Genomic DNA, 23,934 nt, shown 5'->3' on the forward strand with positions numbered 1-23,934 from the left:
TCACAGGAAAAGGCTTCTTAATAAGATTTATATTATTTTCTCTTGTACAGTATTGATCTGAGTTTTCAGCTTTGTGTCGAATTATGCCAAGCCCATTTGAGCTTCTTGGAAGTTTGAAACTCATCTATTTATCTTTTTACACCCAGCTAAGCAGCTGTTCTGGTTCATCTTCACTGCTTTATTCCCAGCCCAACCTGCAGCCAAGCATATAATCTCCTGGGCGAAACAATAACTTTTGCCTCCTGGGTGTACCTTCACGTTTCTCATCGTCCCTTTATAACCACAGCTTCATTTCCCCATCACTGAAAAAAGAAAACATTAATACATGAAAGTCAGAACCATAATAAACCTCAACAGCCTCTCAATGACTGCTTTTAAAATCCCATACGCTGTAATTTTAATAATAAAATCTTAGTTATTTACATTTGACTTCCTTACAGTAAAACACATATACAAACAATACAGAGTTTCTTCATACAAAATAAAATGTCCAGTTCATCCAGCTGCTCATCAGTGATCATTTACAGTCCAGTTTTGTCCAATAAAATCCGCATTTTAGCCATTTTTCTTCAAATGTGTTCATTTTTATCACAGTTCCTCCCTTTACGCTTTAGTTCCTGCAGGTAGCTGTTGATGTTTCACATGTAGTCACACCTGTGAGCCAAAACAATATGGCCACAGATAGTAACGTGAGTAACACTGCTTTTGTTCTGCAGGGGAAAATGCGTCCTGTACATAAATCAAGAGAGACATTTTAATGAGTAAAATTTGTCGAGCTGCAAAACCCGTTTGACCCGTAGAAAAACAATAAAGATCATATAAATCTAGCAAAATATGTACATTGAAAAATATAGTTTATGAAAGACTAAATATAGTAAACTCTTCTATAGGCTTGGGCCAGCATGAGATTATCATATCTGAATATTTACACAAAAATTTAAAATATTGTCTCTGTTTTAGTTTAAAACAGGAAAGCAATAATTACTCCAACTTCTGCTAAAATTACTCTATTATTACATTATTTTTTACATACATCCCACCTATTTTTAATATTATTTTCATTTTGATGCAAAGACTGAAGTGAAAAATAGATTTAACCCAAGCTAAATATAATAGTTTTTAAGTGCTTATTGATTTTCAGCTTGATCTGGTTGGAAACATTGAACCAGTCAATGAACGGGGCAAAAAAATCAACCTACTTATAGAAAGTATAAGAAATCCCAAATATTGGCATAGAGGAACAGAATAATAAACCTAAAATGGTGTTTTAGCAAATCTTTAATCTGCGTAGAACAACCCAGCTCACGTTTGACCACTGACACAGTTCAGATTCTAGATCAGAGCAAATTAAATATTCCAGCGTCTTTGATAAATAGTTTAATAAACCTTTTAGCTTTTAGCCATTTAATCATCCACTTCTTGTGCTCGGCCATTTTGACTGCAGTGCCTTCATTGTGTAAAACATAAGAAAGAGCCCAATTCCCATTTACTAAACATGAAAATAACCAATAGAAAACTTGTTGGAGGTAAAACTGACAAAACTGTTTCTTTACTCTCTCTGGAGTGTCGGTGCTGCCCCATGGTGGATGACGCCCTGGTCAGAGAGCCATTTTGTTTACATAAACTACCACTGATGACAAGGTTAGTTCTTATTAGAAATACACACTAATATTGCATTTCAGGCACTAAGGCACTGCAAGGTTTCCCTTAGTGTATTATAAGCCTGGCAGGCCACCAGGCTTAACTTGCCCCCACCAGGCTAAACGTGGTTTGTTTATTTTAAATACGTTTTTTATGTACAAGTAACATTGACAGTACAGAGAAATTAAGCTAGGTTTATAGCTGGCGCATTGAACTGGACACCAGAGGATGCGCACCAAGGTTCCTACACCTCCTGGTCGGTCTCATGCTATTATTTCCAAATTATGATGCCCACTCATGGACCTCCAACTTTTTGTAATTAAAGATTTTTTTAACACAAAAACACGTTTGTTGATGGACTGCTCTAGTGCCCCTACCACCGTGATTAGCAAGTTTTCTAGGGAAAACCATGTTCATTGATGCAGGGTGTACAGTACAGTGAGTCAGTAAACATATAATAAATCTGTTTTAATAATCTTTTATCTCTGTAGAATAATCCAGTTAAACTAATGTAAAGTCAGTGAAACTAAAGTTTGTAAGATTATTTGATGACAGTGAGCGTTCTCATTCAGATGATCTGATGCTTAGTTAGAGGAAACGTCTCCAGTCTCTGAAGATCTTCCAAGATTCAACGATTCCAGAGTCGAGGAAGCTCTCTTCTTTTATTAAATGCACAAAAAATATCCCAAAGTATTTAAAAAGATCCCTGTTATTGCAAAGTAAGAATAGAAGTTTAGGAGGTCAAAAACAAATAAAATTGTCTTTGTTGGCGTTCTGTCCATAGTAGTTAAATATTTGTTTTTTTCAAAATAAAAGTCTCTGTCAGAGCAGAAATGCTGACAGGCTTTTCTCATTTCCAATTATGGAAGAAAGTCAGAGGTTTAGATAAGTTGTGGTTTGTAATAATTTTGGCTGGGCAGGAGAATGGCGTTGGGATTCTCTCTGGGCCTGAGGACCCCGTTGCTTTCATAAAACATTTTACTGAGAGTTCCCTGAAGATAATGCCGTCTTCTCCCTTCGTCATCATCGTGTTCCTCTGTTGTGGAGGATTCAACGACCGAGTCGTCGCCTGGGGAAGAGTCGCCTTCCTGTAGGTGACCCAGGTCCGACTCTTTATGACCGTTCCCATCGTCCTGCTGGACCTTCAGGGGAACCAGTGATGAAGGAAGGCCTGAATCCTGAAGGAAAAGGCAAAACAAGTTACATTATTTCTTCTGCTTAAAGGAAGTGATGAAAAGACACAGCTTAGTTTGGTCTGTGAAAATCAAAGTTCCTCATGCGAGGAATCCGTTATAACTGCTTGCATTTCTAGTTTCTTCTGCTTTTAGTTGTTCTCATTGCTAATGAATTAACTGTGATTTAGTCCCACTAGTCACACACCAGGCCTGACTACTGCCTGACCAGTGCAATTAAACTTTAATAGAGGTGTCGGGCAACATGAAAAAGGCTAAAGATCTCTAAAAGCAACACCATCATGCCCAGATAGGAAGAAATGCCACTCAAGTACTGAGGAAACTTTTAAAATGTCGCAAAAAAGAAAAAAATCAAAAGCACATTAGCAAGCAATGTCAATGAGACTTGAAAACCGCTGCAGCTCAATTTAATTTCTCCTAAAAAGAAAAGTGGACTCAGTTTCCTCCACAGCAAAAAAAATATAATAATAATCTGACTACCAGTTTTTGTTTCTGTGTTTCTCCTCCATCTCTATGAAACCACATTAGAAACATAAACAAACCATCACATTGCAAACAGAACTACATCGCGCCTAACCACTCGGGCGCTGACGCATACCAGCGACATGTTGCTGTTCTTCACAAACGACTCCACCCGTTTCCTGCGCTCCTCCTTCTCCCTGTTCATCTCTGCGGCTCTCAGGCACTCTCTGTCTTCGGTCCAGACGACGGGACGCCCGTATTCGTCCCGTGGCACCTCTACTGTGGGTCCCCACCTCCCACCCAGAGTGGACTGGCTGCCCTGATAGTGGGGGGGCTCCTGCAAAACAGGGAGGTGGACGTTTTAGTAAACACCCAGCAACCTGGAGAAGAATTCATTTGTCTTGACATTTTGTCATGTTAAAGCCACAAATTTTAATGTATTTTATTAATATTTAGTAAATTAGACCAACACAAATATAGTGCATATTTACAAATGGTTAAAACCTGCTTTAAATATTCCCACTGTTGTGTTTCAGGCTGATTTACTGTATTCATGATGCTGTTTGCACTACAAAAACACAGAATCTTACCAAATATTTTTGGTCTACAAATATCTTTACAAATATCATTCTACACATAAATTAAGATAAAACTAATCTAAAAGTAACTTCTTAGCATGATATACTGGTTTGTTTTATAAGTCAATAATTCCTTAATATTAATTAAAACTTCTAGTCCCAATGGCAGATTTTTCACTTAAAACAAGACATTTTCCCCATTTTATAAGTGAAAATAATCTTCCAGTGGAATTGTACTTTTGATTTAGCATTTTTAAAAATAATTTCATAATTTTCTCTCCATCTTAAATAGATTTTTAGATTCTTTTCTCCTCCTTCCTCCTGTGTGTTTGTCTTTGCATTTTCTGTGAAGTGTAATTATTTAATTATTAAGTGATTTACAAATCATTTCATTCTCATTTCATTCTGTAAAACGTAACTAATTCATAGGAAACTAATATAAAACATCTTTTTTGAGTCCTGCTAATCCAGGATTTAATTCCTTCTCATCCAATCAAGAATTTTTCAAACTCACCAGAGTCATTTGGCTGTATTTAGTGCAGCTGTCTACTCTGAGTAAGGCATAATCTTCAGACTGCAAAATATGGAGAAAATATTTAACAGATATATGAACATTTGTGAACATAAGTGCAGAAAATTAAAGCAATTCACTCTGAGTTTCATGTACAGCAGAACTCCATCATGGTTTGTGTGAAGCTGCAGCAAACTGTAATTGCGGACTTGCACAGCTCCACCCAAACCGGACCCGAGTGCCAACCTGCGGTTCGTCTCTGATCTCTGAGGCATCAGGTGGATATTTTATACCTGAATTCGTGAAACTGAGCCGGTTGAGTTCAGTCTCCTGAAGGAGGCTTGTCTTGAGAGACTGTTAATTTCGTCCCTAGAAAAGAAAACAAACAAAACGAGCCTATTTAGAGGATTTATGGAACAAAACGTGTCTGAGAATGTGACAAGTTAAGCACTCGAAACCAAACGTTTAACAGCCAATCTGTCATCTGTCAATGAAAGCCTCATTTAGTTTCTCGCTCTGCTAAAGAAAACCTGGCACAGCTTACTTTGTTTCCTGGAGCTCCATCTTCAGCTTTTTGGTTTTTCTCAGGTGGCGCCGTTTGACGACCAGAAACACGACGAGCAGCAGCAGAAGCAAAGCGCCGGCTGCCGCGCAAACGATAATCAGCACCAGGCTTTGCTGCGACAGATTCTGCAGCGGCAGGTTCCGCGGCTCTGCCAGGAGAAAGTTAAAGCCGTTAACACCCTGAACGCGTTGTGAAAGGTGTGTGTATATACACATTTAAATGATTTAATATTGTACATGTGTACAGTGACAAACAATAAATTAAAATTCAAAACAGGCTTCAGATTAATGTTTCTCTGAAAAACTGTACATATTAAAGACAAATAAGTGTCACATATTTTTAACTAAATTAATTTCGTACCAATAGGTGTTAGTCTCAATCTGTTAAATAACTATTGCCCCATTTCTAAACTCTACATCCAACCTGAAATGCTTGAGTAGTTTATAAATAATCAATTTAAATAATATTTTTTACTGGATAACATTCTGTCTCCTCATTCATTTTGGTTTCAGGGCGTTGCATAACATTACTGCTTTCACTGCAGCTTTTTAAATGGTTTTGTTGGTGTTGAGCGACATGGATTAACATGCTCCACTACTTACAAGTTTGTCAAAATCCTTTAACCCACTAGATCATGACAAGTTTTGCCTTCGTTTCTGCTCATAAGCAGAGAGTTCACCTCCGTAATCTGTACTGTGGGCAGAGTGTGTTGTAGTGGTTGATCTTTTTCATATTTCCTCACATTGGAGCCACATAATTAAATGTATTTTATCAGGATTGTAGATGGACGGAGCAACACATGTGAACAGGAAGGAAAATAATACGTGAACTTAGAAATGTGTTCCTAAAAAATCAGAAAAATGTGGCAAACATTTGTTTCTAGCCTCCCTCAACGCTTTGTAGAACCGCCTTGTGTCTTTGGTATCATCTGTGAACGGATTCTTAGTTGGATTTATTTCTAGACTTCAATTGTAAATTCAATTGTTTATAAATTCAATTGGTAAAAAGAGTGGAGCTCCTTCAATCAGTGCTCCTCCGCAGCACTGATTAGCTAAGCAATGTAACGTGATCCTCTGCAGCAAGTGATGGCAAAGCGGGGCGTCATCACGACTTTACACAAGTGTGTCTTTACCTCCGCGGCAGAGGCTCCGCAGAACCCCTGAGACCGACTCACCGAACCCCTGGGGTTCAATCGAACCCAGGTTAAGAACCACTGTTCTGCAGCTCTGACTGGAAGTTTAGGATCCTTACAAGTTTCAAGTCTTTTTGCCTCATGTTTTCTTTGCTCCAACCATTTCCCCCCTGCATGATGCTGCCATTTTCCCTCCACTTTTTGCTGTTGCTACACTTGATGTTCCATATAATCGTGCAATTTGACTAAATTAATTTGCTAAATAGAAACATGCAAATTCAGAAAAAAAAAGCTATTTTGCCAAAAGGATTTTGGATTTTGCAGTATTTTTTTAGGTATTCTTTTCAAATTTGGTTTATTTTGCACACAAGTCACATGATCAACAACCAGATGTTGCTACTGGTGCTAACCATGAAAAAGAAATCGACAGGAAGTGGGAGGAGGATGATGGGGCTGGATTTTTTTTAACGTCTTATCATGTAAACACAGTCATTCAGATATGATTTTAATTGTGTTTCTTATTTAAATGAAACACTGTAACTGCAAAATTGTGGGTTTTTTTACATTATCAAAATACTGACAAGCTTTTGTGCACATTTGTAACAGAAACTCAGTTACTGATGTTGCAGGTTTTACCTGCTTTAGTTGTGTAACGTCAAATGATATGGATCTTCAGCTGCTCAGTCATTCACATTCACAGTGCTAAAAGTATGAACTACTTTCTGCTGTGACTGCGGTTCATTTACCCTCCAAAAAACAAATCCAAACTTTAAATAATCATGTTATACTTCCTTCTTTTTTTATTTTGCTTGGTCAGACATATAACCTGAATATGACCTTGTAACTTGTAAAACCTCTCACAAATTTTTTCCCTTGCCTGTCTGATGTGTTACTTTAGTTTCATGATGATTTTTATTCATTTATGTTCTCTAATAAACCTCAGACACTTTCAGCAAATAGATAAATTCACACAAAATTTTAAATAAAGTTTAGTAATTTGGAGATTTCTGAAGGCAATTGATCACACTTGATTTCATTAACAGGTATCAGAATAAAAAGGCTTGAATACAAATGCATGCCACACTTTTCAGATTTTTATTTGCAAAAATAAATTGAAAACCTTGTTTTATTTCTTTCTGACGTATTGGAAATTTTTTTGCCTGAATATATTGCAATCTTATGGAGCCCCTAAGGGGATATGGAGAAAAAAAAAAAAGGAAAGAAATCCCAACTTATTATCTCGAGATCCTGACTTTTTTTTCTCAAGATCCCGACTTATTATCTCGAGATCCCGACTTTTTTTTCTCGAGATCCCGACTTATTATCTCAAGATCCCGACTTTTTTTTCTCGAGATCCTGACTTATTATCTCGAGATCCCGACTTTCGAGATAATAAGTCGGGATCTCGAGATCTCGACTTAGTTTCTCGGGATCTCGAGATAATAAGTCGGGATTTCTTTTCTTTTTTTTTTCTCCATGTCCCCTAAGGGGCTCCGTACTACCTTGTATGTACTTTTCTTTAAAGGTGAAAAAACACATAATACTTTAAATCTTATGCAACTATATCTGTAGATACTACAGATTCACCACAAGGGGGCAGCGATTCCCAGGTCTTACCTGATATATGCAATCTAAACTCTGTTTTTCCAGATCCCACGGTGTTCTTGACCGCGCACTCATACGTCCCACTGTCATTCAACTGGACGGGCCGTCCGAAAACGAGCTTTTCTCCAACCACAGACACCCCATCCGGCAGAGCTTGTCCTCTCCTGATGATAACCATAACAAGAAGAAAATGTCAGGCCAATTTGGAGAGATGTCAGCGAGGGGTGAACCACACATAATCCGTGAGTCACAACTTGAAACAACAAAAGGTGTGACTCGCTTCAGCAAATGGAAAATGAAGAAGGAGGCAGAGGGTAAACATGCATTCCAGTTTTGGCCTTTGTTGAGCAACAGCTTAAAACGTAACAATAGTTGGTTTATATCACGGAAGAAATCATTCCAAATAAACACAAACGATTATTTGGAGTAGTTTAGACTACCCCTAAACTATTGCTTTACATGCACCTGAACCAAAACCTGCAGCCCAGCCATCCAAACAGACTTTATAAAGACCAGTGGCTGCATGCAGACTGGATACTGTGCAGCTGAAGAGGCATCACAGTCACATAATGGAGCGCCAGTTTCTGATCAGGTCCACTGAGACGGTTCAGGTTGCTGAGTTGGTTTCCCTGAGCTGCAGTGGCTCTTTAACCACTCACTGCTTTACCCCCCGCTAAAACTGGAGCAGGCTCATGTTTCGCCCCTCAGAGCCCCACCTAGCTTCCCTGACCAGCCTTTTATGACAGAGCCACGCAAGAATATTTTATCTGACGAATAATCAGCAACTACCTGGCATCTGGACTCACAAAGTTCATCTTTGACAGCGACTTATCACCACATCGGGGTTGGAGTTTATTATTGTGCGCAGCCGCAAGTGAAACCAAGCGGTCAGTGGAGCATTACTACAGGATACGTAGCATTTCACATCAGCAAATTCACAGTAAGGGTCAGAAACTGTGAAGCTGTTGCATTTTCTGGGTTACAAGTCATTTCATGCTTCTATAAACCATTCAATAACTCAGTTTTTAAACATGCAACAACAAGATACTGGATTAAAATTTGACTGTAGCCTCTTTTTGTGGACTGTGCATGTTATATACTTGCATATTTTGTTTTTTTTGGATGATCTGTTTTCTTTGTATAGTTCTAAGCCTTGTGTATTACGGTAAATTGTCATTCTAAATATCTTTTATGTGTGCAGGAATGATTCTCCATCTGTGTGATGGAGAAATAAATCACTAATTGACCCCTGCAAGATTAAGCAGGTGTAGGAAATGGATAGATGGATGTTTTGCACATGTGAAATCTCATGTGCAACATGCATTTTTTTTAACTGCCTTAATAACTTTTATTAAAGTTAGATTTTTAAAGACGCAAAATAAAAACACTCCAGTCAAAGTTTTTGTAGAGAGCAAAAATGTGAAGCAACACAAACAAAAGGAGGAGGGAGGAAACTGTGGTGCTTCACTGCAGACCTGCAAAGCCAGACAACCAAGTTTGACAGAACATTTTCCAAATATTGCTTTACTTTGCAGTAGTTTCACTTTAAAGTTATGATACCAGAAGTTATACAGTGTTTATATATGAATGTAATAACAAATGGTTATGATTAATTTAGGAACATTCAGAGTTGATTCTGTCAGTAAAGTCAACTCCTTACACATGTCGTTGGTCTCCCTGCAGTCTGTGCAGCAAATCTTGTAAAATTACAGCATATTTATGTGTCTACAGCTTACAAAATAACCATAAACATTATTTTATTGAGTTTACAAATTAGGCAGGGTTTTTCAATCTTTATAAAGATTTTCCCATTGAAATAAAAGAGACTGTAGAAGCTACCTGAATGCTTCAGGTTCTTTTAAAAATTAGTTTCATCAATTTACAGACAATTATAATCAAAAAAATTGATAACAGATAAAAATTGTGGTTTTACAGTGTGGCCAGTTTGGAAATGGTGTACATTTGTACACCATTCGGTCCTGATGGTCTGTGGGGTGATGTCTCTCTGGACTGCCCTCGTTTCTCCACCAGTCTGACACCAGATGCCTTCACAGACGGTTTTGAAGGCCTTGTGAAAATCCCAAACCACTTTTGTCTTCTTAAAGCATTTCTTAAGAAACCCAAAGCAGTTTTGTTCAGAAAAACTGTTACAGTGACAACTTTGGCTGGACTTTAGGAAGGGCTTACGGGTTTTGTAAAGAATGCATGTTTCAATATTTAATATAAAACTCCAATATTTTAAAATTCTGAACTTGTAGTTCATCTTTTTTGGGACCAACATGGAGCCATCTCACATGGGACATTTTAAAGTGCTTGTACATTTTTCTTTGTGTTTGATTTTGTAATTACATATTTTTTTGGCTACAGAACCAAAACTGGCTCTAGTCCAGACGTCACAAAGCTCATCTGACTGTATGTCACAATAATAAAAACATTAACCCATAGGCTAAAGTAAATTTCTGTGGATCTGGAGGATTGTGACAGAAAGAAAAAGGCCAAACGTTTTTCCTCATTCCAAAACGAAAGAGTAGCGACATAAATATTCTTCCTGCATCTGCTAAACAAAGAGCCTCAGTTATTCGGCTGCAGCCTTAGATAAATGTAGTACTCCAGTAATCAGACAGATGAATGACCATGTAGATAAAAGCTAGCTGGATGACACGGAGGTCAGTGAATCATTTTGTTGAACTAGCTAAACAAATTTAATGGGTTTCACCCTAACAAAGTTCTTACTGTGCTGGCTGCTGCAGCTCTGTGTCTGTTTCTGTTCACTAACTGGAATCTACAAGAAAATGGATATGAAGCAGGAGAACAACTTTTTTTTGTATATTTTGTCCTCAGTTAACTGGAACTGCACTGAAAACAGAGTAGCATTAGCTTAGCTCTTCAGCTAACTGCACAACATGAAAACAATCATTAGAAGGAGGAAAGAAATGAATTTATTAGGCAATGAAGTTGTATGTGTTGCATCAAATATATCTAAAGAAGGGCATTTAAAAGGTTTGTGTGTTTTCCGGGATGAGTTGCAGGAACAAACAAAGAGAATATTTTGAGATGTCCAACTCTGTGTTGGAGCTGCATTGAAGCTAGCTTACAAAGCTCTGTTTATGTTGAAATATCAGGATTTCTGCAGGGTTACAAAATTATTTAATTCATAAATTTCATTTCAGAGTCTTAAGAAGTCTTAAATAATTCCAGGTTTTATATGCTTTTATGTGTTTAATATTAAATTAAGCATGTCACAAATGCATGTTGCACCTGTTTTCTTTTTACTTTTAAAAATGTTTAAATAAGCAAGTTTATGCTCCTAAAAAAATATTGTGCATTTAGGCGATTAAAAGCAAAATTGTTTTGTTACATTATCCTCTCTGTCATTAAGAAAAGTGTGCATTTAATGAATGTCAAAATTTTCTACTGTAAGTTGCAGGACAAAAACAGAATAGTGGCTTTGACAGTGTTGGAAACATCCATGAAGAGAGACTTAGGTGGGATATAATCACTATTCTTATGTAAACGACACTGAAATGCCCCAATTTTATTAAACTTTAAAACCACAGAGTTCTCAAACACATCCAGTACCATTCCTTTATTAAGATTTGTGCATGATCTGATTAGGACTCAATATCTGCAAATGTCAAATCTTAAATCACTCAGATCTTGACTGGAACATCTTCACTTTGTAATTTCTGAAGTGTGATAGATTTTTTGCAAAGATAAGGTTTTTCAAGCTTATGAAATCTAAAATAAATAAAAAAATATACTACGTAAAACATTTAGTTACCTATAAAAATTACTGTAGAGGAGTGAATAACGCACAAAAAATTAACCTAAATGGAAGACGAGTCAGAAAAGCTGACAGTCTGCAGTCCTTCCTTCAGCAACAGGTTTAAAAATATAGAATTGTAAACTTAATGTCTGCAGCCTAATACAACGTTAAGCTGCACCTTTTCAGATAAATGTACTCATTTTAAATAGAAAGCAGGATGTGCAAGTTCAATATTGCATAAGCTTTAACATTATTATCTCATTTTAGACTAACTTCCTCATAAACAACGACATATTTTCTTCTTGAAACACATCGGATTAAATCTTAAAGGTGGAGTTTGGCAGACCTCTCTGCACTGGTTATGTAAGAAGACTGATAATATTTTTATATCTGATTACTGATGGGCAAGTTGGGACGTTTGCATCTGATTATGTCATTCTTTTTTAGTATCTAAAGGTTGTCTCTTGTTTAAAGATTTTACTGCATTCGACTGCTCTGCGCACATGCAGAGATGTAATGGCTGGTGCGGTGTCTCTAATTAAAGCACAGACCCTGTGTTTTTACCAGACATTAGAGTGATATTTAAAGCATCGCTCTGTGATTAAGTGCTTAGTTTGCGTCTCCTGCTCTTCCCCATGTCGCTGGTTCCATCCCTCGTGTGAAAACGTCTCCTGCCCCAGAAAGTCTCACTTCACGTTTCGCAACTCGACACCAACGGCTTTTGATTTCCGCAGCGAATCGAGCAGAAAAAGTCGTCCCACTTTAAACTCGAGCGCTTTGTTTTGTACCAGTGTGTAACATATAATTGTTTTCAGCCGCATTCCAGCAGCACGTAAAGAGCAATTTAGCACTGCAGTGTGCTAAATTAACATGTAATTGGCAGAGGTAAAATGTAGGTTTGTGTGATATGATGATGGTACCGAGTCCAGATGACGTTCTCTGGTGTTGGGTTCCCCCTGCCTTCGCACACCAGCTCGGCCTTCTGCAAACCAACCTGCCAGTCACTGGGGGAACTGGAGATGATGGGATCTGGGGGGTCTGAAACAAAGAAGCAAGCATTGTAGCTTTAAAAAATTAAACTGCAACTTCTTTCTAAGAGAGAAAGAATTTTCAGCAACTGAGTGAAATGAAACTGAAACAGTTGTTGAAGTAAAACCAACTAAAAGAAAACAAAAGTAAGGAATTATAGAAAAAAAGCTAAACTTTGTGAACCTTTAGGAGAGGACAAGTTTTAAAGTTGCAGTGTGTAACTTTAAAAAAAATCTGTTTTTTACGTGTTTGTTAAAACTGTCACCATGTCAAGACAGTGTAATATGAGACAGGTAATCTGTGAAAAGATCGATCTACTCCACCTTCTCCCTGAGCTGCTAATGACGTCTCAAGAAATGCACAAAAACAACCAAACAGAGCCAGGAGGCGGGTCTCAGTGTCGTCAATCAATCTCATGTACTCGCTGCTGAATGTGTTAATGAAAGAGAAACGACTTATCGTTACAGAAAAACCATCTATCGACTAGCTTAGCATTCACAACATGCTGTGCTAGCTGCAGAGAGCAAAGGGATGAGAGACAGAGAGCAGCGCCACACTTTGGAGTGATTGACAGCACTGAGATATCCTCGTTGTTTGTGTGTCTTTCTGGTTTATATTTAATTTGTACTTCATATTTTAAATAAGAAAAATAATCATTTGCAACCAGTTTTTACATTCCATAGTGAAATATTTCATTTTCATCGCTTCATTTGAATTCCCTCCTATTTACTGATTCTGCTTAGACTGGAGAACTTGATCTCATCCTTCTCTCATAAACCACCACTGCAGCTTTACCTGCAGCCAACTCTTAAAATAGATCCTTGAAGGAAGTTTTCATGATGACTACCTGTTAACACCAAGCCTTTCCTGCGGCTGCGACAATACGGGAAGATCTGTTCTGCAACATTTTTAAACATTCAGTCATGCAAAGTTACAATATCATGTAGTTTATGAACTGAATCTTGCTGTTAAATCCCAAGTGAAGATCAAATCTTAAGCATAGTGGAGGAAAATCACAATACAAATGCTCAAATTCTGCTTTCATCCAATCCGCACTGCAGTTTGCCAGTCTGGAAAATCTTTGTTCAGGTAGAAATCCAGGAAAACTGGATGTTTGATTTTGATATACACTGCTAAAAAAAATAAAGGGAACACTTTAACATTTAAGTGAACACTGAAGTGTTCCCTTTATTTTTTTGAGCAGTATATTTTACCAGTTCATGCTAATTTCTGGCGAACCAGAGTGGGAAACTCCAAAGACATCGAGTTCATGAGTCACGTCCACACCTTTAAAGTTGCCAGTCACATCAAATCCAAAAACCAAACACTAACTATGACACAAAGATGCTAAAAAGTTAGCATGGCTACACACACAAAAAAGAGTCAAGGTCGGAGCATGGTCCACATTTTCCCTGGACATAATCTGATCTGTCATTACCGGCTAACGTTTAGTTCTCACTTACTTCCACAGACCGACAACCGAGGCTGAATAAACACGATTCAAGGACAGAGGGTGATCTTTTTTCAGAACAGGAAGATCTGAACAAAGCTGGCTCAGAGCCTAAAGAAAGGTTTGAACAGTCGCTCAGTCATTTCAGACTCATTTTCCACCCTTAGGTTTCGCTAAAGGAAGAAAACACCCAATTTGATGCCGGCTGCAGCCAGATTAGTACGTTAACGCAGTCAGTGTGAAGGCTGAAGCCTCTATAAGCTGCTGATGCTCCAGACTTGATCATCACTGAGGGTTCAGCAGGCAGGATTCAGTTCAGGAACTACAGCTGGGAAAAAAACTGAGACACTGAACCACATTATAAACCTCCTGGTTTCTCCACCAAATATTGATTCCTGAACTCTTCCTGAGTTAAAACATCAGTGCTGTCGTTTCTAAATTAATACGAACTTGTTTTCTTTGCACCATTTGAGGTCTGAGAGCTCTGCATCTCTTCCATTTCTCATTTCCTGCAAATAAATACAAAATTTTTGCTTGAAATTTAAGAGACACGTTGTCAGTAGTTCATAGAATAAAGGAACAATGTTCCTTTTACTCAAACATAAACCTATAAAAAGTAAAATCAGAGAAACTGATCATTTTAAGTGGTCTCTTCATTTTTTTCCAGAGCTGTAAATGATATTCGTTGCATAACATGTAAAAATGTAGCGGAACAAATCTTCTCACTTTGCTGTGACAACAGAAAAAGTTTGGGCATATTTGCTAAAAGCAATAAAAAATTCCTTCTAGGACTCCGGCTGTGAACTCTAGTTAATCTAAATGCCAACAAAGAGGCAGAAAAACATAATTTGCTGTTTTGTTTTGAGAGACAACAGCAGGTAAAACGACACACTGAATCACGCGATGGTCACAACTTTACGAGAGAAAGATGGATCTCGATCTCAAGTCTAACATGAATCAGGGTTGAAACAATTAATGGGATTAATTTAGTAATTTATTAATAGTTTACAGATTCTAAAAATGCCAATTTCTGAAAAACAACGTACTGAAAGCAATAATTAAACTTAAAAATGTAAATGCATGACCTTTGTCTGTGAATACAAAGGTAAGGACTCGGCCTGGTTTTAGCTTCTCCTATTAAGCACCTTTTATCCAATTATTAATCGATTAATTAAAAAAATAATCAACTGATCAGTCTTGAACCGTATTGATAAGTCAAGCAGGAAGGGTTGAGATTTTCCCAATACTGGAAGGTTTTTCCACTGCAGATGCATCCTTTGCTACAAACGATCAAACATTCACTAGAAGAATGATGTTATTTCATTTTAGGGAATAAAATGTTTATTGTATTATAGAAATAGGATTTAGTTATTTCTTTATTTGCATTTTTTCAATGTATTTATAATATTGCATAAGATAGTTTATGCCCACTGATTGACTTAACAATTGGGAGGTTCTTAAAATCGCTCATTTTCCAGACACCAAAAACGTTTTTGCCAAAAAAACATCCTGTTGTTTTTTTTAAGCACTTTGCTGTTTTAGAAGCAGTAGAAACTCAAATATAAAAACATATCAAATGTTAATTGTTCATAATGGACCCCCTTTAAGTGATTCATGTTTAACGATTTGACTTTGTAGCCACTTCTCCGTAGCATGGAAGTCCTAACTGGACTGGTTCATCGGTTCTGTACTCACACTCGACCACCAGGGGGTTTGCGATCCTGCGCGGCTCCTTCAGGCTGGGATGCCACACCAAGCAGTCCAGCTTCTTGCCGTTCATGCTGCGCAGCGGGTGGAGCGAGTATTGGATGAACGTTTTCCCGTCTTCCCCGGTGTGGTTCCTGGAGTAGCCGGGCAGCTCGGTGTCCCAGGACAGCCCGGGTCTGGGGTAGCCCACGGCCCGACAGGTGGCGACAACGCCGAACGCCTGGCCTTCCACCAGGTTCTCCTGTTCCACAGAGGAGATGGGCAGCACTAAGGAGAGCAGGGAGATGTTTGCTGGTTAGTATTTTTAAGCTCATGTTTGTTTTCTAAGCTTTAAGTGATACTGCAGGGCGACACTGACCAGAAACACGTTTTGTTCTATTTTAGGGTTTGTCCACAGATGATGCATACAAATGGTATTCCTGGCTTTTCAGCCAACATAAGGAGGTTACTGTTCACATTTTAGCCCCATAGATCGTTTTCAGTGCAGACACAATGGCTGCTGTTCACCTAAAGGAAGTTCAGCTTTAGGAAACAATGCCCAGTTTGCAATAACACACCTGCACCTGCCCTACTTTACCACAGTCAAATGTCTGCAGTGGAAACTGAAATATTATATTAATGGAGGGTTTTTTATTGGTGTTTTAACTACTTTACTTATTTCTTTACTTTATTTTCATTACAATGTCTTTATTTTACTTATTACTTTTTATTATTTGTTTTCAGAATTATTGTAATTATTTTTTTTTTGAAGTAATTTTCATTATTTTTTGTTAGTATGTTAAGTAGTTTTTATTGTTATTTTTTTCTTTATTATTGTTTTTTTTCATCTTTTTTTCCATTATCGTAATTTTTTATTATAATTTTTTGTTCTCATTATTTTTTTAATCATTATTCTTACAATTTTTCATTATTATTATTATATTATTATTATTATTATTATTATTATTATTATTATTATTATTATTATTATTATTATTATTATTATTATTCACCTATACAAAATAAAAACCCAACACATCACATCACAAAAAGAACCCAGATACTTCAGTGAGGCATGGTGGAGGCAGCATCATGCTATGGGGTTACCTCTAATGAGATAAAACTCATGAGATTTTATTCACTTTAAGTTTCACTTAAAGTAAATAAAATCTTTAAGTAAACGATTTTATTTTTACTTAAATAAATCTTTTACTTAAAGTAAAACTTACTTGAAGTAAGTTTTACTTACTTTAAGTAAGTAAAATTTATTTAAGTTGTACTTAAAGTGAATAAAATAAAGACTAAATATCAGCCAGTTTTGACACAAAACCTGCAGTTGTCTGCTAGACATATTCTATAAAAAATTTATTTAATGCTTTAATTACTGAAACATTAAATCTTTGCTTTGAGTCCAAGCAAAACGTCCAAATCAACGTTGACTGGAATGTTTCTCAGTCAAAATGTTGTCGGTCTCTTACCAGAGAAGACTGAATGCTGAATGTATTTTAAAATGTGCTTCTAAAAATGAGGATGTTCACACTAATTAGTAGTTTTGTTGTGCAAAGTGTTTGTCACATCAATATGAAATGATTCTCCTTTTTTTAGGTCACAACACTTTAAATGTCCACAAGAATGGGGACAAAAATCCTTTAAAGGCAATTAAACAAGAAAAGAGACAGTAAAGGATTCATCTTGTGTCTTCACTATGAATAAAAATAGTTGGGTTTCATGATGGTTTTTATTTACATTTCACACAGATTTTAGGCTTGTAATCTGAACGAGTAACACCAGGATTTAATTACAAAGGTTTCTGTGAGGTTTAGGATTGAGTTTCGTCTCATTTCAGCAGTTTCAACAGAAACTCGTTCACTTTTTCCTAAAAGCTCATCAGATTGAACTCTGGGCAGGATTTTGCAGCATAACCAGATGTATTTACACGTAAATACTTTTGTTTTTATTTTGAATCCAGCCAGCTGTGACTCACAGGAAAGTCATGATCATCTGATCAATCTCTGCACATGCCTTTGGATTATTTAAAAAAAAAAAAAAGCAATAACAACAAAGGCTGTTATGGTTCAATCTCTTAAAACCCAAAATAAATCACGTCACATCTGCAAAATAAACCCGCAGCCAGCAGACTGGTAGAGATCACGTGTCAAACTCGAGGCCCAGGGGCCAAATCTGGTCCACCGTAGCTTTTTATGTGGCCCTCAAGACTCCAAATTACATCAATAAGTCCCTCCAGTTTTTCACAAATCCTCAAAATTCACATAAAATTATCAGATCCCCACATTTTTTATGATTTTACTGCAATTTTTTCTCAAAATTAGTCAAAAACATTGGGTTTAATTGACTGCTGCTTCAGCCGGTAAGTAATAAGTAACATTTAACATCATATATGTAACTTTGATTACAAAAAAAAAACAGTCACAGAATCCTGGAGGGACAGCTATTTATTAATATTTTAACAGTTTAACTGGTTTTATAAATACATCATGACGCAACCGGCCCTTTAAGAAAATTCTGATTTTTGATATGGTCCAAAATGACATCTGTGGTATAGATCAAAGGTTTGACTGCAGAAAAAAAACATGTAAATTCATACATTAGCCTAAATTAAAGTGATGGTGTTTATATTCTACGGTCTGCTTGAGCAGGTTGGTTCAGTTCCAGGTTGTTATAACGTCTTCGTCGGACGTTTTACATGCAAATTATCGAATGTTTCAACTCTCAGGCATGTTGTTCAGGACTTGAGGTTGTCAGTTACTGGTCTGTGTGGATTCGTGATGCGAGGCGTGCCAAAACAAGCCCTTAAGCTCGGAGCATCGCTGCCGACGATGACTGGCAGCAGAAGTGATAACATCGCGTTCCCACAGCTGCTGTGATGATTCAAATGTTACCTCATGTGATCCACTCAGGAAGTGGAAACGAGCCACAAAAAATGTGACACCAGGTGAAAAAAACAGTAAAATCACCTTTATAAATTAGTTTTCCTAAAGAAAACACTGGGGCACAATGGCAAAGCCTTGCCAAAGAAAACCAGTTTCCTCCACATGATTTTTTCTTTTCTGTAAATGTTTTTATTCTTTCAAGTTGCTTCAGCAGCAATAATATTTCAGTAAAGGGCGCAGAGGTTGGATTTTATGTGAAATGTTTGAAAATGACTGATTAAACCAGAATCCCACCGCTGTTTTAAACACTGTCCTCCACGTTTGCAAGCTGTTTACTCCAGATTTTCACCTGGCAAAAGTTTTTCTTTCATTTGTTTCCTATTGCTTCATGTTACAATAAGCTAAAATAAAAACTTAGAAGTGTGGCACGCATTTGTATTTACTCCCCTTTACTCTGAAACCCCTAAATAACACCCAGAAGAAGTTTCCTAGTTCATCCCAGTATAAATCCAGTTGGTTTGTGAAGGTCAAAGACAGAGTTGGGTGTTAACTAGTTACATTTACTTGAGTAATTTTTGGAACTAATGTCCTTTTTGGACTATTTTTTCTTGAGTAATTTTATCATGAAGTATCGCTAATCTTGTTTGTATGAAATTTCTGGATCCTTTCCTCACTGTGAGTAATTTTACTGAATGAAGAACAAGATCGATTTATCAATTATTGCTCCCAGAAGTTTGAATTATTAACAATAATGGATATTAACTGAATTCCCAGGTAGGGCCATTAAGACATAAAGGTACCGTAATTTTTAGACTACAAGTCACACAGGAAAAAAAAAACACATATAAGACAAACTTTGGAAAATGTGTCTTATTGTCCAGAAAATACAGTAACTGTAGAAAATATGTATACTTAATGTTTTGATTTGAAGGAGGGCTGCATCCAAATGCATGCCACACATTTCAGATTTTTATTTTTATATTTTTAGGATAAATTCTGCAGTTCACCAATAAATAAAATCATGCCTCAAAGATGCCCGTTATTATAAACCATCCAACACGTCTTTCTTGGAAATTAGATGAGATCGTAGATATTTCTCACAGTTTTTTCTCAGGCAACATTTTGCAATCATTCCAGACTTTTTTTTCACACACTGTAGCAATGAATTATATAAAAATAGAATAAATGCTTCTAGTAATTTATGGCCCTGATTGTGAAATTATCAAACCGCACTAGTTCTTCTCTTTATGGTTTTATCAAACAACCCAAACATGATTAGCAAGATGCCTCAGAGAAATGGAGGGTGTGAAACTTACTCCACACGGTGAGCTTGATGGTCCTGTCGAAGTTTCCCAGGGGGTAGGTGACGATGTGGCACCGGTAGATGCCGGCGTCCGACACCTTTGTGACTTTGATGAGCAGAGCTGAGCTCTCAGAAATCGGGCTGTAGGTCTCAAACGTCACCCGATCAGAGTTCTCAGCCGCTGGAGGAAAAAAGGATAAAAACAAGTCAAACTGAGTAACTTCAGCCTTTACAGGACAAAGCGAATCTTATTTTACACCGTTAGTGAAAGAGTTTAACTCTTAAAAAATAAATAAAGGGTTAAACCTTAAGAGTTTGAGTTTAATTAATGAACACACAAAGATTAAGTGAACTTTTCGCCTTATTTCAAAAATTCCTTTTTACACAACAATAAAAGCCGTTAAAGAAGAAAATTCTGGAGTTTTTTGTTCATTTTTATGTTTCAGATTTGCAATAATTTGCAGATTTCTCTTCTACAGAAATCAGACTTCGTTTGGTCAAAATATTGTGCCTAAAGTTCATTGTTGGGCAGGCAAAAAAAGAAATGTTTCAATATTTTTTTTACATTTTTAATTTTAAAAAATTGACACGTATGCATTAAATGAGGGGCTGCACAGTGGCGCAGTTGGTAGTGCTGTTGCCTTGCAGCAAGAAGGTTCTGGATTCAATTCCCGGCCCGGGTCTTTCTGCATGGAGTTTGCATGTTCTCCCTGTGCATGGTGGGTTCTCTCCAGGTACTCCGGCTTCCTCCCACAGTCCAAAAGCATGGCTGTCAGGTTAATTGGTTTTTCAGGAGTGCTACTCCTGAGTCTCTGCAGAAATGCTTCTGCTACATTTATTTTTTGGGGGAATATTAGGGATGCTAGTAATGGTGACATACCTTTAATCCCTTCAGTAAAGTGGGCCGTGATGATTTGCTTGCTGGTGCCGTTTGGGAACACCTTTTCCCAGGTGACCTGCACCATCCTCTGGTCCGCCTCCGGCTGGTACCAGCAGGGGAGTCTGGTCTGTGCGTCAGTGAACCCCTGGAGGTCGGTGTTGGGCTGCGGAGGCTCCTTGAAGTCCCCTTGAACACATCCTGCTGAGGACAAAACAGAAACGGGGCATTGATCAGAGATAAAGGTGTTACGTGTTGATAGGAGGAATGCTTGAACTAGGACATCTAGACAAACCGAAAGATAAAACCAGGTGTAGCAAAATTCAGATAACTGAACTTATTTAAAAGGGAAAGGTGGCTGCAGTTTCAGAACTGTGGAAATTTAATGTTTTTTGAATAATATTTATTTATTTCATTCATTTACTGATTAAACTGAATATGTCACATGAAGATATAAACAAAAGTTTGAAGAAAAAAAAGTAGCCATACTTTCAAAAATCATTTCACAAAACCATAAACAACCAACACAAGCAAAGTGTGTATATATAAAGGTAATATTAAGAATACATATATTTTATATTTGCAATAATACAGAACTCTAATGAATCATTATACCTTGATAGAATATTATATTTCATTATTTTCTTAACAGTAAAAATTGGCATATTGTTCCTTAAACTGAAATAAAATGTTCAATTTGTCTACATCTGATTTGGGTTTTTAAAAAGCATCTCTTCCTCTCAGATCATAAATGCTGTCTCTCTTAATAAATCTTTTTTGCAAACTGATAAAATGATGTTTCATATTCTAAATATAACTTGCAGAACATAATAGTCCTCCAAGTCATGAAATTTCATTCAATTTAAGTTGAAGAACGATGAATTTGTTGGATCTCTGCAGCGTTTTCCGCTTATAAATCTAATGCCTGTTTTCTGCAAAATAAAAGCAGAATTTGTAAATGCTGTACAGGCATTACCCAAAACTTCTGCACAAATAGAAAACAGGAAAGATCAGAGAATTGCATAATATCGAAAATGCTTCGTCACTCAGTGAGTTTTTCACTTTATATCAATGCAAATCACAGAAATGTAACATCTACTATAAAACAAAGAAAACTTGATCTGTTAAGAGTCACTTTCTCCTTCAGTGCTTTACAAAGGAAGTGATGCAAAGGCTCAACAGATTTGTTTACAGACAAACACTCCCAAAGGCCACGGCTGAAGCTTCGCCCAACCTGCTTGACTTTGACCTCAGCATCATGGAGAAAACACGCAGGATCCTACAACAAAGGAAGGGAAGGTCTGCACGAGCGCCAAGACTGAAGCACGGCTCTTCAAATGGAGTTGAGTCTTTTATTTTAAGACGTTTTAAGGTTTTCCTGCTTGAAACCGAACAATACTGCAGAATGTTTACTGCTAATCCTGATTTCCTCATCCATAAGTGACTGCTGTGGTTTTATCTCTGCAGGGTTTATTACAGTAAAAACATTTTATATTGCAGAGTTTGGCTTTTTTTGGTGATTTTTTTCAGTATTTAGTCAATTATCACTTTAGGGAAACAATTTATGAACCTTTCAATCACCTGTTGCACAATTTTCCCCATATTTGACATTAATCTTCATCGAACGGATTGCTTCCTTCCCATTTAAACCGTCTGCAAATCTGTCAAACAGGAAGTGAGGTCGATTCTCAGAATCTAAACGATCTTGGCGCACCGCCTCAGGATCAGGATGTTTTGTACCAGCTAATGTTTTTCTCAATAATTACTGAGACTCATAAGTGTCTTAATGTTTTTACTTAAATGAAAAGTTTCCTGGTGTCTAGATATTGTCTCTTCTGCTGAACTTTGCAGCTCCATCAGCTGCATCCAAGCTGCACAACGGAGCGTCAACAGAGATCCTTCCCCTTCCAGCAGCTGGTAAAACCCAACAACAGCCACTGCTCCCAAAAGAGTCAATAATCTTCATATCCTTGTTGGTATTTGTGCAGTTTTACTCATTTTGAAAAACATTTCTGCTCTTATTTGTCGGAAACGTTTTATCGTCACATGTTGTTACCTGGGCTGCAACTAATAATTACGTTAGTTGATTATTATGATAATTAATCAAATAAAACTTGGCACATTTTGCACTTTAAGTCTTAGTTATGCAATATTAGAAATAAATTGAAAAACAAACAATTCAAGTCATTTTTAAGTAAGAAAATAAACATTTTATTGCTGAGAATGCAGTAACAGCATTCCTTGATGATTTGTAGCAAATGATGAATCTGCAGCCAATAAATATTTAATACTTTACATCATCATGTGAAAAGCTCAGCGCTTTCTGCTTGACTTAACATTAATAAGTCAGGGATGATCTGTTGTTTATATTTTGGATTAACTGATTAATAAATGGATAGTAAAAGGTGATTAATAGAAGTGTTTTTTCATTTTGTTTGTTTTTTTTACACCTCCCTCTTGAAAATGAGATCTGGATCTCAATACGGTTTTACCTGGATAAATAAAGGAAATAAAACAAAAATAAAATACTTCAACCAGGTGAAGCTAAGCTTGTGTAGCTCCTGGTTGAACTTTTTTTACAGATTTTCTCTGGTTTTGTCTTAATTACTGCCGTTATTCTCACAGAAATTTGCCTATTTTGAGTTTCCATAGCCTAGTCAACGATTAATTGATTACTGAATTAGTTAATTATTTAAATAATCAATTCATCAGATTAATCCTTTTAGCCCTTATTGTAAATAGTCTGTTTTTAATGTACAAATATACCTGGCATTTTAATCATTTAAAAAAATTATCCAACAGATGTGCTAAGAAGAAACTTCCTGCGTTGTGATGATTTTGTGATTTCACATCATAAATGTTCAACCTGAATGAATACGCTTGTAGTTTTCTTTAGTATTCACTGCATAGACATGACATTTGTCTCCTTTGTGCTTTTCAGAAGGTCTTTTGCAGGTTCTACTCAGTGTTTTACATACTCAAATTTATTTATATGAATTCCTTTTTTAACTTTGCATTTTCAGTAAAGCTGCACAAACAGATCAAATGTTGAACCCAATAACTAAAACACAATCATTTAACTTGATTTTATATATTTTCAGTATTTCAACCCAAATTTGAAGCTCTGGTGACATTTTCAGGCAAGTTGCAGCTTTATTTCTTCTTTCAATTTTTTTAAAACTGACGGAAACTCAGCTCAGTTGCTCATTAGTGGCTTTTACCAGTTAAAGGTTGCATTTCACCGT

At 36.8% G+C, this 23,934-nt stretch overlaps 1 protein-coding gene across 3 annotated transcripts in view; it reads right to left on the reverse strand.

Moving 5' to 3' along the window:
* Window positions 1-369: 369 nt before the first annotated feature.
* Window positions 370-23,934, reverse strand: part of nectin4b (nectin cell adhesion molecule 4b) — a 29,201-nt gene continuing 5,636 nt past the window's right edge. The window contains exons 2-11 of one of the 3 annotated variants that reach the window (XM_008433993.2): window positions 20,693-20,890; window positions 19,826-19,993; window positions 15,628-15,906; window positions 12,374-12,491; window positions 7,700-7,851; window positions 4,930-5,098; window positions 4,679-4,754; window positions 4,389-4,448; window positions 3,433-3,633; window positions 370-2,819 (exon numbers count right to left, since the gene is read on the reverse strand). In XM_008433993.2, the coding sequence (XP_008432215.1) occupies window positions 2,523-2,819; window positions 3,433-3,633; window positions 4,389-4,448; window positions 4,679-4,754; window positions 4,930-5,098; window positions 7,700-7,851; window positions 12,374-12,491; window positions 15,628-15,906; window positions 19,826-19,993; window positions 20,693-20,890 (1,718 nt within the window). In that variant the 3' untranslated portion in view covers window positions 370-2,522. Of the gene's footprint in view, window positions 2,820-3,432; window positions 3,634-4,388; window positions 4,449-4,678; window positions 4,755-4,929; window positions 5,099-7,699; window positions 7,852-12,373; window positions 12,492-15,627; window positions 15,907-19,825; window positions 19,994-20,692; window positions 20,894-23,934 lie in introns of all 3 variants that reach the window. The other 2 variants (XM_008433992.2, XM_008433994.2) reach the window with 2 other exon arrangements.

Source organism: Poecilia reticulata, linkage group LG17, assembly GCF_000633615.1.
Source record: "Poecilia reticulata strain Guanapo linkage group LG17, Guppy_female_1.0+MT, whole genome shotgun sequence".
In the NCBI taxonomy this organism is placed as follows: Eukaryota; Metazoa; Chordata; class Actinopteri; order Cyprinodontiformes; family Poeciliidae; genus Poecilia; species Poecilia reticulata.